This window comes from Aspergillus undulatus (assembly GCF_047715775.1).
Source record: "Aspergillus undulatus strain CBS 261.88 unplaced genomic scaffold BDV17scaffold_38, whole genome shotgun sequence".
Taxonomy (NCBI): Eukaryota; Fungi; Ascomycota; class Eurotiomycetes; order Eurotiales; family Aspergillaceae; genus Aspergillus; species Aspergillus undulatus.
This window is the reverse complement of record NW_027396642.1, coordinates 187,072-202,647: the sequence shown is the minus strand read 5'-3', so window position 1 is coordinate 202,647 and position 15,576 is coordinate 187,072. Positions and strand designations below refer to the sequence as shown.

The following is a 15,576-nucleotide window of genomic DNA, read 5'->3' as shown; positions in this document are numbered from 1 at the left end:
CAAATTGGCTAACAAGATGTGGTGTTTGTCTTTGTTTCCTCTTCGTCTCTCGTCACCAGCAAATCGAGTGTGTAAAGAGTATGGCGGTGGACACCATCTCCAGGTATGGCGGCATAGAAGGGCTACTCTGTACTATCAAATAACAAAGACATCCCAACGATTGAAGCTTCCCATTTTTGGTCATAACTCTTTCCATTGAGCTTGAGATTATTAACCACAGTCATCTCTCGCGGGAGGCTGTACTAGCTACCTAACGTACCGTCTCTTTTACCCCGTCCCTTTTCTCGCGGGATTGACACCTCTCCCTCGAAATGGGTCGATGATGGTTTTATCGAGAGACGAGCTCAAGTTTGAGCTTCTCAAATGGCGCCAGATGCCGCATTGGCCTCGTTCACAGCGCAATGACCGTGGGCGATCTACTCCATTCGTGAGATCGAGGAATCGAGACAAGCATGTCCTTCTCACCAATGACAAATATACCCCTGTGATTTTCCTGGACCTCGAGCATGAGCTTCGGTGGCGTTTATCCCGGATTGAGTCACACACAGCGGCACCAAATTGTTATAGGCATTGGCGTTTATGTGGCGTTCCAGCACCGGGAAGACTCTATTTATCCGTGGTCTGATCCCTTCTGAGTATGAAATGATGCTCTACGCTTGGAAATCTCCGCCGCGGTGCCCACGATTCTCTCTTGCCAAAGACGAGTCTCGGTAATGATTTGTTTATCCTGACTGACTTTGATCGTACCATGCCGAGTATATCTCCACTGTACAAGACTTCGACCCAAGATTGGAGCTGTTGTCAAGCAAAGACCGGCTGAATCTTGATTAGGCCGATTCGCCGGTTCGTCTGCCTGTTGACATGGAGGCTCGAGCGGCCGCATGACATTTCTGCTATTATCCCATTGGATAAGGGAGTTTCGGCCAACAAGAGAGCAAAACAGAGCGATTGATGGAAATGTTGTGGATACCAGACCCTTGCTCCCCGAGTCTTGGGGCTCTTGGCCGCGGTTCTTGGCTGGAGGTATAGCACTGGACGCGGGGAAAACTCAGCACTCGAAATCCTTCCTCTTGGCTCATTTGGGCTAAGGCAAGCTTCGTTTGACAAGGAATGGGCAAAAACCCGGCGGCACAGTGTTGGCGTCCTCCTTGTCGCGGTGCTGTTGGCTGCCTGATATCTCCTGTCCAAGGCCACGCGGATTCCCGAATCACGAGCAAATTGTTGCCATGCCTTTTAACCCGTTGTAGCTGGGACACAACTCATCCAATACCCCTTCTTAAATAGTCAGGAACCGCTTCTTTCTTTTCTTTTTTATCCTTTGCTTCCCCTTTCGCTGGCTGTGTCCATGTGATTTGGTCAAACACATTGAACAGGCTTCATCATGAAGTTCCCCAAGACCTACAACACGTACTTCGTGGCGTTTATCGCCACCGTTGGTGGGATGCTGTTCGGGTTCGATATCTCCTCCATGTCCGCTATCATTGGTACGGATCAGTACAATGATTATTTCGATAATCCGGCTGGTCTTCGTCAAGGCGCCATCGGCTCCTCGCTGCTGGATCGGTGGTAGGCTCTGCCATGGCAGGTTATGTGTCTGACAAAATAGGTCGCCGCGACTCGATTGCGTTTGCTTGTATCTGGTGGCTTGTTGGAACTGCGGTTCAAACAGCAACGAACGGCTTTGGCTCATTGATTGCTGGTCGCGTCCTCAATGGAGTCTGCGTTGGAGTTACCAGCTCACAAGTGCCTGTCTACCTTGCAGAAATCGCTAAAAAGGAGAAGCGTGGACAGCTCATTGTAATCCAGCAACTTGCCATAGGTAAGACCCCAACGTCCCCGGGCTGAGTCTGTTCTCCAGCTGATCGAAACATTCTTAGAATGGGGTATTTTGATTATGTACTTCATTGGATACGGATGCAGCTTTATCGACGGAACCGCCTCTTTTCGGACTGCTTGGGGACTTCAGTTCGTTCCCTGTGTTTTCCTCATCATCGGCTTGCCGTTTCTTCCACGCTCTCCTAGATGGCTCGCCAAAGTTGGTCGTACCGAGGAGGCAATCACTACCCTGGCCAACATCCAAGCTGGCGGCAATCGCGACGATCCACTTGTCGTTGCTGAATGGGAGGAAATCACCCAGGTGCTTCAGGCTGAGCGTAGTGCTCTTCCTGGATGGCGCAAGTTTGTCTACAATGGCATGTGGAAGCGCACTCTCGCTGGCTTTACAGTGCAAATGTGGCAGCAAAATTCCGGCGCTAACGTGATGACCTACGTAAGTGTCGTGCCCAAACAATATCCAGCTTATCTTTGTTTATATTCTAACCCTAAGCAGTATGTCGTGTACATCTTCATGATGGCCAACCTGACGGGCAATATCAACCTTATCTCCTCGGGCATCCAGTATGCACTGTTCATCATCTTCACAACTTTTATCTTCTTCTACATCGACAAGACTGGCCGCCGCCCTATTCTGATCTACGGTGCCCTTGCTATGGGAGCCTGTCACTTCGTCGTCGGCGGTATTCTCTCATCCGGCGAATACGTCCCTGGGGGTGTGGTCGGCAACGAGAATGTACTTATACGGGTCACGGGACCAAGGTCTCACACCGTTATCGCATTTTCTTATTTATTAATTATTGCGTACGCTTTGACTTTAGCCCCTTGCTGTTGGGTCTACGCCGCGGAAGTGTGGTCCCTTGAGACGCGCGCCACTGGAATGGGCATCGCCGCGATTGGGAACTGGCTCTTCAACTTCGCTCTCGGTCTCTATATCCCGCCGGGGTTCCAGAATATTACCTGGAAGATGTTCATTGTCTTCGGCGTCATGTGTATTCTCGCAGCCGTCCACTTCTTCCTTACGTACCCGGAGACCTGTGGGAAGACGCTTGAGGAGATTGAAGAAATGTTTGCGCCTGGCGGACCGAAGCCCTGGCATACTAAGCCTGGCGGCTCAAAGCTTGATGCGCATATTGATGAGGTCCGTGCACAGAGCAAGCATATCAATTTTGACACTATGGAGATTAAACCTGGGGCTGGAGTGAATGAGAGTACCCTTGATGCCTGACCTGACTGATGGAGGGCAGGGGGGAGGGGGCGGTGCGGTGGAGGAAGCGAAGTAAAGTACTCCGACGAGCTGGCTATGCGTGTCTGGACTCAGTAAGGAATGCCGTCAGAATGTGTTATTTCATGGCATACCGATAATCAGCCAAGATACCTACTCTACTTTATCTTAGGGTTATTCGCCCGTAACGGAAAATCACGTGATTTATCATGTGTATCGGCATGCAAATGCTTTGGAGGTATTCGGTTCTGGAACCTGCATTTCGTAAGTACATACCTACAACTGCAGCACAAGTAGAGTTTTGAGGCAAGGGAAGTTGGAGCTTGTTATGTGTGGCTACTGTAGTCTGCGAGTCAAGAGTAGATGGTCACGGGCATACTGGGCCTGGAACCTAAAGAGGAAGGAGCGAATTTTACCTGCAGCTCGGGCTCTATTAAAGCAAGGAAATATCGGCCAGAATCAACATTTGGCTCTTTCTGTCATTGTCCTGTCTGTATGTCCCCGGTCTCGCCTGCAACTACTGCTACTTGCCTCTTTGTTTGGTTCGTGATGCAGCATTATGTTTCATTTGCTCTCTTTATTGGCGCCGATCAACAGGTAAAGAGAGGCATTTTTCCAAGGGCCACTGTCCCCAAGTTCGCCACCTTGCAAGCCTGCCCGTGTTTATTGATGGCAGTATTGCAGTGTTGATGCATCACGCAGCCAAGGTAAGGCCTACAACTCCCAGCTTCATGCTGGAATCACGTCCACAATTTTGAGGCGAGACAGTCGGAACCTAGATTCTGATCTGGGCACATAGTATCGTGTTAGTGTGCCGCTAGGACCCGTTCTCAGTAGGCATATCTCCAAATGGCCCTAAGTCCTGTCGGCTCCCGTTGACAGTTAGCCCTAAGAGGAATCATCAAAACACATCGGTCAGCTGGTAGCGCTGTTTATGTCCTAATCGAGATCTCAGCCTTATGCCCAGATGAAGGCTGTGCCCTCGGCACTGGGGTACGATCAGGGTCCAGGGGTCGATCTCTCCGCTTCGCCACGAAGTGTCAAGCTTGGCTCTTTCTTGAGGATCCTTTGATTCGATCTCTTGTCTCGAGCCAAGCCTATGTGCCAACCTCGTTGAGAGGCATTTTGCGCGACAACAAGATCAATCACGTGGAGGATGGTCGTTATACCGAGCACGATGTATATTTAAGGTCTCAGTAGTACTCATGATATGCTCGCATCAAGCAAGCAAGGAAAGCATCATCGCCATCGCCGGCTTTTCAACATGCAGTGGGCTCAGAATTTCCTTTGGCTCGCTCTTTGCCTCGGCGCTCATGGTAATATCATACCTAAGTCTAAGCATGCACGAACTGAGAGTATTGCTTGGGGGAACCGCACTGATGTCACTGGTGCCGCTGATGCCGGTGCTGTGTGTGGCAACCTGACTGTGCCTATGGACTACAGTGACCCCAACTCAAAAAGGACTGCATAGCTCCAACTACTCAAGATTCCTGCTGTTTTGCCGAACACAGCGAGCGTTCTTTTCAACTTTGGTGGGCCGCGCCAAGGAACACGAGAAGGCCTAGTTGGATTTTCATCATGGTATCGCGCGTAAGTGAAGATTACTCGCAAATAATCACTTGGACACTGCATCGTGCTGATTTGGCCTCAGCTTGACTGGCGGGGAATACGACCTTATTGCACACGATTCACGGTGAGTTTTGCCTGCTCCGTGGAAAGATTACAGACTAATGCCGGGCTGTGCCTTCCATTAGAGAGACAGCAAACACGCACACAGCCAAATGCTTCAATACCCTGGCAGACCAATACTCTTTTATAGTCACGGGAAGGCTTATCGAGTACGTTACCCCGGATGACGAGAAAGCTCTAGGGTTACAGTGGGCGGGAGCCGTCGCAGTCGCCAATGCATGCTATATATAATTCGTCTAACCGAGAGCTCCGATCTCTCATCAACGCTCCATTCACCGCCAGAGACCTTATGCAGATTGTGGATGCGGTGGATGATGATGGAGTGCTTCGATACTAGGGTTATTCCGTCCATTTACATGCAGATAGGATCTTAATTAACATGTTTTCTCCAGGTCTTTCATACGGCACTTTTTTAGGTGCCACGGTTGCTGCCATGTTTCCGAACAGAATAGAAAAGATCATTCTTGATGGGGTGTCAAAGCCCTACCAGTGGTATCGCGATTAGTATGCTCCACACCAGCTACATGAAGTGAGATTTGGGCATCGCTGACTTTGCCACAAGCGACATCGAACTGTGGGCGGACATTGACATGGCTTTTTCTGAGTTTATTCAAAAGTTTCTGAAGAAACCAGGCCGATGTGCCATGTCGGGATTTCATCCGCTCGATCTTGTATGAACCGCGATTTTTCTACGATGCCTCTATCGCCTTACACGGCCTCATTACCGGTGATCCAGGCACTTTTTATAGCTTCGTTGAAGGTATTATATCGCCTTCGCTAGCGAGTGGATACCCGGACGCGTCTTCGCTGGCCATCCCCTGCGCTGAAAAACAAGTGACCGCGGATACGCTTGACCCCATTTTACCTGTCCTAGAGGACCTGGACGCTGAAAGTGGCCTTCTCGGCTCGCTTGGCAACCCTCTAGCTATGACATGCTCTCGATGGAGAATTGAATCAAAGAAGTCCTTCAAGGCCAATTTCGATGGCATCGAAACAAAGATTCCGTTGCTCGTCATCGGAAACACCTTCGACAGTGCTACGCCATTACGATCGGCGCAGAACATCACCGCAGCTTTTGACGGCAGCGTGTTGCTGGAGCATGGCGGCTTTGGTGTAAGTTCTCAAACTTAAGTCTCTTCGGCCGTGATTTAACTGATGACGCTATGATAATAGCACGGTCTCCTCGACCACGGTTCAACCTGTTCTGCAAAGCTGATTCGGAACTACTTTGCAAATGGCACGCTACCTGAGCCGGAAACCGTGTGTAAAAAAGACTACAGTCCTTTCGATTTGTATCCAGAGAATAGTTGGCAGACTGTTCTTAAAGACCTTGGATGGTTGCCAATCGATTAGGTCGGGCGGTTGTTCGTTCTGTGTGGCTCGGCTGTGCAACCTTCCCTTTGGCCATGTCCAAGTACGCCTTGCTTAGTGTTCCTATGCTTGTCTGTGCAATTGTATCTTATTGCAGCTAGTTACTCTAGTATTATCTTCTCATTTTACATTGTATGATTGAGCCTAGCCCTAAGAGCCTAGAGTGGCTAGCCTGCCAAGACCATGTCTCCAGGGATCCCAATGATTTCATCCGCAGTTCTCCACATTCTTAAGAACACCCGCGCAACATCTTTCAGTGCTCCCCTCTACAGGTCATCGTCGTTGACAAAGACTGGACACTTCAACTTACGGCTCGAGATAACGTCGCCCAATTCAAGCTCTAGCTTTCGCGACAGTCTCAACATAGATCTCCGCTCCACGCGAACATCTCGAATCTCCCAGCTCTAGCTAGCTAGCTCCCTCCTAGCTACCTAAGGAGTATATCCCAACCCCAACATTTCAATATACCAAGATGGCCTTCCGCCGCCCCGGAAAAACCTACGCAGATGCTGCCGCCCCTGACTCGACATCGGGGCACAGCCCCGAGGTCAGCTCTGATACGTCGCCTGCTGTTCCAATGTGAGTCGTTCCCATTCCACCTCTTTCACAATATTACATATTAGCTAGCTAGCTAGCATCTCCAGCAATGCTCCGTTAATTCGGATACTCCTACTACAGTATCTAATTACTGAGGGATACTTGAAGCTAAGCTAATAAACACCCAGGCACGTCATCTACAAACTCATCGGCTTTAGCATCGCCATGATCACGACGCCCGTGGGGATGTATTTTGTTTCGGTTACGTTTGGAGGTAGGTCTAGTTACCCTTTCTTTCTTTTTTCCTTCGCTCAACCGACCAACCTTTGGATTGCCCTGTCGGTCCCTTGAGTGGTGGGAATCTACATGAATTGAGTACGCGGTTGCTGATATTCCAAAGCGAGCTCGACTGTCGCGGGTATCCTAGCGGCTGTTATGGCGAATGTTATTCTGTTCTTGTACATCTATGTTGCGTGGCAGGAGGACAAGGAGGAGCAGGCGGTGGACGCGGCTAGGAAGAAGGGGGCGAAGGCTCAGTAAGGGTGTGGTGTGTTGCGGTGGCAAGTATTTAGGTTATTTGTATATCTACTAAGGTCATATGGATGGGTTATCCTCTCGGTGATTTCTATTTTTTATATCATGAGGGTTTCTTATGCAATCGTCTGGACGGCAGACGAATTATGTGCATGAAATTTAGCTGCCCGAGAATACCAAGTATGTGACTGGAATCCCAGATGTTAAATCCTAGCCATATGAAAAATGGCTAATGAGCCCCGACCAAGGGATCATATGTCCATATGTCCAGTCCATGTTGAATAGGTAACAGCGCCAGGAAATGCAACTCGATCTGAGCAGAGCAGAAAAGCCAAAGAAACCAACCTCAACGCAGTGGAGGCAGAATCACGGCCGTCTCCTCACAAACTCCTCCAAATCCCCCTTCGTCGCGACCCCAAGTACAAACTTCCTCTCGGCATCCGTAACAACCGCAAACTCACTAGCCTCGCCATTCTCCCCCTCAAAAAAACGCTGCAACTCTTCCAGCGGCGTCTCCATCGTAATAACCCGATACGTGCCCTTCTTCCGATTAAACCTTTGCATCGCTGCCGAAACCGTATCCGACTCCTTCACCGTCCCGGCACCCAGGAGCTCCTTTAGCCGCGGGATGCTGAGGTACCCCAGCAGCGAACGATGCGTCGACGAGGTCACGGTGAGGTGTGTGTAGTCGCGTTCGAAGGCGGCGAGGAGGGCGGCTGAGATGGGCGTGCTAGGGGAGACGGAGAGGGCGGGTGGGGGGTCTAAGTCTTCAACTGTGGCCTTTGCGAGTTGAGATGATTGTTAGTGACTCAGTGTTCAGGGTTGAGTCCGATTCGACCGGTGTGTCCGGCTGTTTGGATAAAGTGGGTATAGTCTGAGTACTCACTCCACGGTATTTATCGGCCCATAATGATTGCGGGATTGGGCTCGTGGTGCTTGCGTCGAGCTTTTCGCGGACGAAGGCTTCGCTGGCGTTCATGTAGGAGGCCATTTTGCGAGGGGTAGGAGGGACGGGGTAGCTCAATGGCAGCGAGAGTGGGAGCTAGTTTATTCGCAATTGGCGATGGTTATAGCGGGGGGCCGTAGCTCGTGTACGTTAATGTTTTCAGCGCAAAGTCGCGATGTGATGGGCAGGGGAATTGAGAATCGCAGTTAAGGTGAGCGGAAATCGGGAGCAGTGAGTGGCATCGCTGGCGACAGGCCCACTTCCCGATCGGGATGGCAGTCACGGGTCACATGTCCGTCCGTACGTCATCCGGCGATCAACACCAATCCTGCTCTGGCTCCCAGTAATGCTTATTTTTGCAAGCTGCTCCTCTTTCTTCCGAAAAATTCATCCAGCAGTCGATTTTGCACGACGCATTCTACAACTTGAGTGTTTATAGCTTGGTAAGGTGAGCACTGGGCATCTACTTCCTTTCATCAGCCCTAGTGGAGACGATTGGCATTGATAAGCGCCTGCTATCAGTATCTAGTATGGTGGCACCGATAGGAACCATTTGCAATGGCTTCAAGAACAAAAAAAAATCAAAATGACTGACTTTTCTTAAGCTGACATAGTAGCCATGATGTTCCCTTCGCAGGACGCCATGTCCAATGCCTTCTCCTCTCAATACCCCTCCAAGCGGCAACCGCAGACTTCCGGTATGGCGGAGATGAGACGAGAACCGTTCCCCGCATGGAGCGTCATCGAGGACACCAAGAAGAGGGCAGATGCGCTTGGTAAGGAAGCTGCGCGGGAGTTCAACGTCGCAAGCCAAAAGGCGCAGGCTAAGACCGGCAAGATTGAGCCATGGTCGCCAAAGTACTATGCGTCCTGTACGTTCGGTGGACTGTTGGCTTGCGTGAGTACTCATTGAGACACTACACGAACAGTCGGCTAATTAGCTGTCAGGGCCTTACGCACACCGCCGTAACTCCGCTCGATCTCATCAAATGCCGACGCCAAGTTGATTCAGCGCTGTACAAGAGCAACATGGATGCGTTCCGTAAGATTCGAGCTGCCGAGGGTTTGAGGGGCGTAGTCACCGGCTGGAGCCCTACTTTCTTTGGCTACAGCGTAAGCTGATATGCTACTGCCGCTCAATGCAGTTAGTGCTAACAAGCCGAAAGGCTCAAGGAGCCTTCAAATATGGGGGCTACGAGTTCTTCAAAAAGTTTTACAGTGACCTTGTCGGTGTGGAGAATGCCGCTCGCTATAAGACGGCTCTGTACCTTACCGCCAGCGCGTCGGCGGAGTTGATTGCTGATGTTGCACTCTGCCCGTTCGAGGCAGTCAAGGTGCGCACACAGACGACAATACCGCCTGAGTTTCACTCTACGTTTGGTGGGATCTCTACTGTCATTGCAAAGGAGGGAACAGCTGGGTAAGCATGACAGTCTATTGCTTGAGCTGCCTTGTCACAATCGTACACTAACCAAGTCAGACTGTACAAGGGCTTGTACCCCCTCTGGGGCCGACAGATTCCTTACACCATGATGAAGTTCGCCTCTTTCGAAAACATCGTCGAGGCCATCTACCACTACCTCCCGGGCCAGAAAACCGACTATAACAAGGGCGCGCAAACTGCAGTTGCTTTCACCGGAGGATACCTCGCCGGTATCCTTTGCGCCATCGTCTCTCATCCCGCAGATGTGATGGTGAGTAAGTTGAACGCCAACCGACTACCTGGCGAAGCATTCGGTGCCGCCACTGGCCGCATCTACAAGGAGATCGGCTTCATGGGACTCTGGAATGGTCTTCCAGTCAGGATTGTCATGATTGGAACCCTGGTGAGTTTCCTGGTGTGCCTCTTTACGGACTTGAGCTGACAAGGATATAGACCGGTTTACAATGGATGATGTATGTCTTCCTACTAGTTGCTTTTTCGAGCCTCCATGGCTGGATCGGAGTCGGAAGTTTCTTGCCAGATAAGGGCTAACTTGAGGTTTTAGTTACGATTCGTTCAAGATCTTTATGGGTCTGCCGACTACGGGTGGAGGCCCAGCGCCGAAAGAGCAGAAGTAAGTCATAAGCGCGATGCTCTGAAGTAGGTCGCCGCTGCGTAGGATCAGGCAACTCCAGGGTAAGATTGCATCATGAGGGTAGTGAGTACGACAGCCGTGCCATTCTTCTTTCCGTTTGTCGATATCATACTATCTTTATTGATTCAACACAAATAATTCGTTGTTTCTAAAATGTTTACCTTTTCTCTTCTACCCAGTAATTAAACAGTCAGGGCTGGCTATAGGATTGGTAGGGTGGTTAAGATTGCTCACTATCAAGCAACAAGTTAGTCACATTTATCTTATCAGCTCGGCCTCGTCATAGCGCCATCCGATATAGATTTTGGTCTTCGTTTCGAAGTTATTCTTATCAGTCAACTCTCTCAACGTCATCAGACTGTCCCACTAGTTCATACATAGTTACTACATTCCTTCAGCTCTCCAGGGCAACTCTGACGTACCTTATTTATCCCGATCCCCCCCCAGGTCCCTTATCTAGACTACATTTTCCTCCCGATCTGAATCTCCAACATCCATATGTACTATACCCAACAATCAACAAATATCTGAATCTGCATCTGACGACCAAGATGACCGAGCACGAAGCATACGCCCCTATCGTCTCCCACGGCCGAGGAGGTTCGTTCAGCCCGATTGCCCCGCCCCTCCACAACATACCACCTGCATCATTATACATGCATACAACCCAACTCTCCATCCTCCAACAGATCAACTAATATGACGCAAAACGACCAGGCCAAGGCAACATCGGCCCAGACAGTAACGAGTACGTCGACGGCGGCATCGTCCGCGAGGGGCCCATCGGCGACCAGGGCGACGGCGCTTACTCTGCCGGTGTATGTCCTTACAATCCAATACTCCCTACCTATTACTCTATTCGCGAAGCACTGGTTTATATGTTGGAATAGCGCGGCGGCGCCGGCAACATCGGTTCGCCCCACGTAAAACCCGCAACGAAAGCCCCCCACGACGCGGAATTCATCCCTGAGATCTCGGTGCGCCAGTCGCAGGATGGAGATTATCATACCGGTGTAAGACAATTACCCTAGAAAGCCTACTCTACCCTAATCTACGGTCCCTGGGTACTGTCACTGTACGTCAGTGACAGTCATGAACGGATGCTAATCAATGTGTACATGTGCTTAGCGCGGCGGCCAAGGAAACGTCCATCTAGACCCCGAGGGCGAGCACGCGAAAGCCAAGGAGGAGAAGGCCAAGGCGAAGGAGGAGAAGAAGGAGGAGAAGGCTGAGAAGGCGGGTGTTGCGCATGAGGGGTTGGCGGATAAGTTGAAGCATAAGATTTTTGGGAAGAAGTAGCCCTATTGCACCTTGTGCCTCCGCTAGCCTAGAGGTAGGCTGGGTATCATACCCAAGTGGGCTAAGGCTCTCTTGGTTGTGTCTTTGCTGCTGTGATTTCCTCGGATTCGATTATTGCTGTTCTTGCTGTGCTTTGAGTCTTGACTACCCCCCTCTACTTGATACTAGATAATGTTTTCGGTATGTTTTGAGATTTGGATTTAAATATACTGCTGCGGATATATATAGAAACGCCCGAGTCAACATGTAATACAAGCTCAATAATCAACCGATAGACCAGAACCGCATCTGCGTTCCAGTTCGGGCCATACGTGCAGAAACAGCAATGCAATAATGGTTTTCTGCCTCGAGCGCATAGTATAGATAAATAGGGGTAAGGAATATCCACATAGATCGTAATCTCATGATACATTAATAGATACTGAAAGCATATTTGAATAATATCAAAGGGGCGACGCCAATCCTCCGTGGAACGCAGTGCTGTAGGTAATCAAGTAAACGCCGTGGGTTATCACATCCGTTGGAAAGTGGTGCCGAGTGTCGCAAAACGCAGAAAGGTAAAGTAATCAAGTAAAAAGATCAAGAGTTCTTGCTGAAGGTCCGCTTGAACCAGCTCTTTCGCTTATTGCCGTTGTCGCCCGCGTCAGAGGACACACTCTGCTGCGGCTGATGCATCGATTTGCGCTGGAGATGGCGTCGTCCTGCGACAAGCGGGGGCCCACCAACAGGGCCGCCGGCGTTTGGATCATGGACTGGAGGTGCCGGTGTAGGGGCTTGGCCGTAAGGGGCTTTTCCAGCCGCATTGGACGCGAATGTTTGCTCATTGATATTTGGACCGGCCCCGAAACCTTGGAACCCGTAACTTTCGGCGATCGCCTGCTGTTCTTGCTGTTGCTGTTGCTGCAATTGCTGTTGCTGCTGGAACTGATCGAGCGAGCTGTTTATTGAGCTTGGATCGGTCGAGTTGGCCCATTGATCTGGTGTGCTGCCGGAGCCCGACGGCGACGCCACAGTGACATTGTCCGACGATTTGTAGTACCCATTTTGCGCGTATCCGTTTTGGGGGTATCCGTGTCCATTCTGCTGGTTTGTGTACGAAGGGTGGTCGGAATGGCCTCGATGGTGTTGACGCGGTCGCCGTCCGCCGCCTTGGTTGTATGGGTAGCTCTCCGAAGGCCCACCGCCGTTGTAGTATCCATTACCGTTGTCATAATAACTGTTCGGTCGCGAATAATTTGGACGGCTGTTGGGGTATCCGCGGTCGCTGTATTGTCTGTTATGTCCATGCGAGTATGGATTATAGTAGCTGCTTCGTCTGCTGTAGTCACCGGGAGTAGGAGGAACGTCTTCGCCTGTACTTAGGTTAACGATCTCGACCGGCAGCAGCTCAGATAAGGGTGTCCACCTGTTTGCGCATAAGACATACGATTACTAGCGTATTGCCCATAAATAGCAGCTTCAAATGAGCGAATGGTATCTAAGGGACGTTCAAAACGGGGGCGGGTAGGGTTCGAGAGATCGGGTTCGCCTGCGAGGGTCAATATTAGGAAACCTTAACACGATTCCGACCGGGGAAACGTACTGATAATGTTGCCATATTGATCCTTATGCTGCATAGACCTGAGGCTACCCATATTTGACTTTTCTAAAGCAACCAAATCTGTAAACTTCGTCAGCGACTGCTCAGAGAAATGGTCGTAAGGTTTGGCGACATACTTGGTTGCGCTTCGTTCATAGCAAGCATCGGGTCGGCTTTTGTCTGTAGACTGCGTCTATGTTTTTCTTCAGCGGTTTCTGTGAGGTGTATTTTATGGCCAGAGCCGCTCGAGCGATGGGTTTTTTCAGATTTGTCGGACCTGCCGCTAGAGCTGAAACCACGACTGCGTCTGGGAGACGCCGGCTGGGGGGAGGCCATTTTTATGACGAAAACTAGTCCTTAGCGTCCGATAAAGCAGGCTGGGAGTTGGAGCTGTCGGACCCGTCACGATCACCGTTGTGGAGCGCGACGATTAGACCAGTGGGCACCGCCAAGGGACGGTGGGTTGAATGAAAACAACGATTAGTTCCAAGAACAAGTATCGAATCGTGGGTTCCTTGCTTGAAATGCGATATGCACTCCGCGGTACGTTTCAATAAGATGCAGCTGGCAAGAGCGAACCGTGCGAAATTGGAGGTTGATTATGATTATCGGTGTATACGTGAGCAGAGAGATCTTTACAGGGAATGACGTTGTCTTTGATAAAAATAGTCGGGGGCGAGTGACAGGACCAGATCAACGTGGTGTGGAAAGGTGGAGGCAGGAAATTAACGCCTGCAACGGACGGTCAGCCAACGAGCGCCAGAAAAGAAGTGGTTGGGGATCGACGTTGAAACAAGATGGATTTCACGAATCGCTAGGACGAGAGGGGTTAGTTACCTGGTTCTTGATTCTTTGAGAACCGTTCTTGATGAAAACGAGAGTGATCGTGCAGCTCAAGATGGCTCTGACGGGGAGGGAAGGAGGGGAGAGTTGATGCCTTTTGAAGAAGTCGACGGCCAGCGCCACGCAAGCAGCCACATGAATCGTCAGAACCTCTCCTATCAGCGTCTGTCTTCTTTTTCCTGCCGGATGACCCAGGTTTGAAATCTGGCCATTCACTCTCCCGTTTCATGGCTCTTTCTGGCCACACAAGATTCTTAGTCCTGATTACGACTGCCTCCACAGCACGCCATCAGCTCAATTGCGTGCCAGGCACCGAATACCATGAGCTGTCCACTTCACAGATACGCACTGATGCAGTTCGCTTACCTCGGGTTCCAGATCACAAAGATACGAAGTAGATACACGGGGGTGTCTTGCTCTTGGACTCTAGCAATCGAGCTAGCGATCGCTGGTGAGACAACTGTGCAACTGCAGGCCAATTACAAATCGACCCTTTCCGCACGAAGATCACTGTTTCTCCCACTTCTTGCCGCCAGTCTAGTCAGCAAACAAGGAAAACAGGTCTTTCGCCAATGCTAAACCACATCTTACTTGGCTTCTCGCACTCTGCATCGGCACAAGAACGATTCGCCCGCAGCGTTCCAATTGGTCATTCGCCACTGCATATCTGCCAGATTGTCAAAACCCGAGTCCAGCTTCCAAGTTGCTGCGCACTGCATCGCAAACCGCCCCCAGAGCGGGTCTGTGATGCGTTCGTCGTCGGCCAGCCTCAGCCCTCCACGAAGCTTAGCGTTGGCTGTTCGATCTGCGGCGCATGAACATCGAGTCGCCTCGTGATGGCAGATGCTGTCGATCGAAACTGCACTTTCGGGGATAACACTCTTACGGCTCTTTGGTATCTCACTCGAATAGAGTAATTTCTCGGCTTTTTAGAGCTCTCTCATCTCCAATTGCACCCCGCCCTTACAAGGGTTCCTCCACTTGACCGTTGACGTCCCGGCTCCCACGCGGCGACGATCGTCATTCCAACACCCGGTGGGTCGGTATGGTGGGGGATGGCGGCTACCTTAATTCTCTTTAGCTCAAGCCTCTTGCAGAACTACATGCAAGGAGGTTTGGATATCCTGTGGAGTGGCGGTATTTAACGGTATTGAGTGCCCTGGCTGAGAACGAGGCTATACGACTGGCGTCATGATCCGGTTACTTGTGCCTTCAGGTGGATCTCTGCGCTAGCTGCCGTACCGCATTCCTCCCTGGCCAATGTCTGGATATATTAGCTTATTACACTTTTATTGAGAGGGACATTCAAGGAACGTCATTATGATTGTCTTGTGTCTCTTAGGAACCCCTGTTCTCAATCTAGCACGCGTAGGTCAGGGTTCCAGATTCATATTTCTCTCCACCAAGAACGAATATATATTTCAGTGCTAACAGCTCCATCCAAAGGCCAGGTGAGGTCAATAGAAACCGAGAGCACCGTGGGCTTTGGGTGATCATCAGTAAGTAATCGGCCTCGCTCAATTGAAATATACAAATCCGACAGTTCAAGGCCTTAGCTCTACTAGCCCACATCCTACCCTTCCCTCGTTCTCAGGGCATGATTTATACTCTCGCGCATCAAGTATTAGTATTCCGTATGAGA

At 50.6% G+C, this 15,576-nt stretch overlaps 6 protein-coding genes across 6 annotated transcripts; 4 read left to right on the top strand and 2 right to left on the bottom strand.

Annotated features, from left to right (window-relative positions):
- Positions 1–1,381: 1,381 nt before the first annotated feature.
- On the top strand, positions 1,382–3,061 carry BDV17DRAFT_282967 (general substrate transporter; the record flags this gene model as incomplete). The annotated part of the gene is made up of 4 exons (XM_073760288.1): positions 1,382–1,529; positions 1,571–1,819; positions 1,878–2,269; positions 2,330–3,061. The coding sequence occupies 4 exons, from the start codon at positions 1,382–1,384 to the stop codon at positions 3,059–3,061; spliced, it is 1,521 nt and encodes a 506-aa protein (XP_073613797.1).
- Positions 3,062–6,590: 3,529 nt separating this feature from the next.
- On the top strand, positions 6,591–7,195 carry BDV17DRAFT_293072 (vacuolar ATPase assembly integral membrane protein VMA21; the record flags this gene model as incomplete). Its single annotated transcript, XM_073762510.1, has 3 exons — positions 6,591–6,697; positions 6,844–6,929; positions 7,056–7,195. The coding sequence occupies 3 exons, from the start codon at positions 6,591–6,593 to the stop codon at positions 7,193–7,195; spliced, it is 333 nt and encodes a 110-aa protein (XP_073613796.1).
- A 360-nt stretch (positions 7,196–7,555) lies between these two features.
- On the bottom strand, positions 7,556–8,180 carry BDV17DRAFT_293071 (putative cystathionine beta-synthase (beta-thionase); the record flags this gene model as incomplete). Its single annotated transcript, XM_073762509.1, has 2 exons — positions 7,556–7,969; positions 8,076–8,180. The coding sequence occupies 2 exons, from the start codon at positions 8,178–8,180 to the stop codon at positions 7,556–7,558; spliced, it is 519 nt and encodes a 172-aa protein (XP_073613795.1).
- Positions 8,181–8,778: 598 nt separating this feature from the next.
- On the top strand, positions 8,779–10,196 carry BDV17DRAFT_293070 (putative mitochondrial phosphate carrier protein; the record flags this gene model as incomplete). The annotated part of the gene is made up of 6 exons (XM_073762508.1): positions 8,779–9,033; positions 9,084–9,248; positions 9,302–9,555; positions 9,616–9,961; positions 10,012–10,031; positions 10,124–10,196. The coding sequence occupies 6 exons, from the start codon at positions 8,779–8,781 to the stop codon at positions 10,194–10,196; spliced, it is 1,113 nt and encodes a 370-aa protein (XP_073613794.1).
- Positions 10,197–10,582: 386 nt separating this feature from the next.
- Positions 10,583–11,739, top strand: BDV17DRAFT_268342 (DUF3602 domain-containing protein). Its single transcript, XM_073758458.1, has 4 exons — positions 10,583–10,813; positions 10,931–11,031; positions 11,104–11,226; positions 11,342–11,739. The coding sequence occupies exons 1-4, from the start codon at positions 10,765–10,767 to the stop codon at positions 11,510–11,512; spliced, it is 444 nt and encodes a 147-aa protein (XP_073613793.1). The 5' UTR covers positions 10,583–10,764; the 3' UTR covers positions 11,513–11,739.
- BDV17DRAFT_268330 (uncharacterized protein) lies at positions 11,740–13,826 on the bottom strand. The gene is made up of 3 exons (XM_073758457.1): positions 13,095–13,826; positions 12,918–13,040; positions 11,740–12,864 (listed from the first exon to the last, which is right to left on the bottom strand). Exons 1-3 carry the CDS (start codon positions 13,144–13,146, stop codon positions 12,092–12,094), a joined length of 948 nt encoding a protein of 315 aa, XP_073613792.1. The 5' UTR covers positions 13,147–13,826; the 3' UTR covers positions 11,740–12,091.
- Between the last annotated feature and the right edge of the window lie 1,750 nt (positions 13,827–15,576).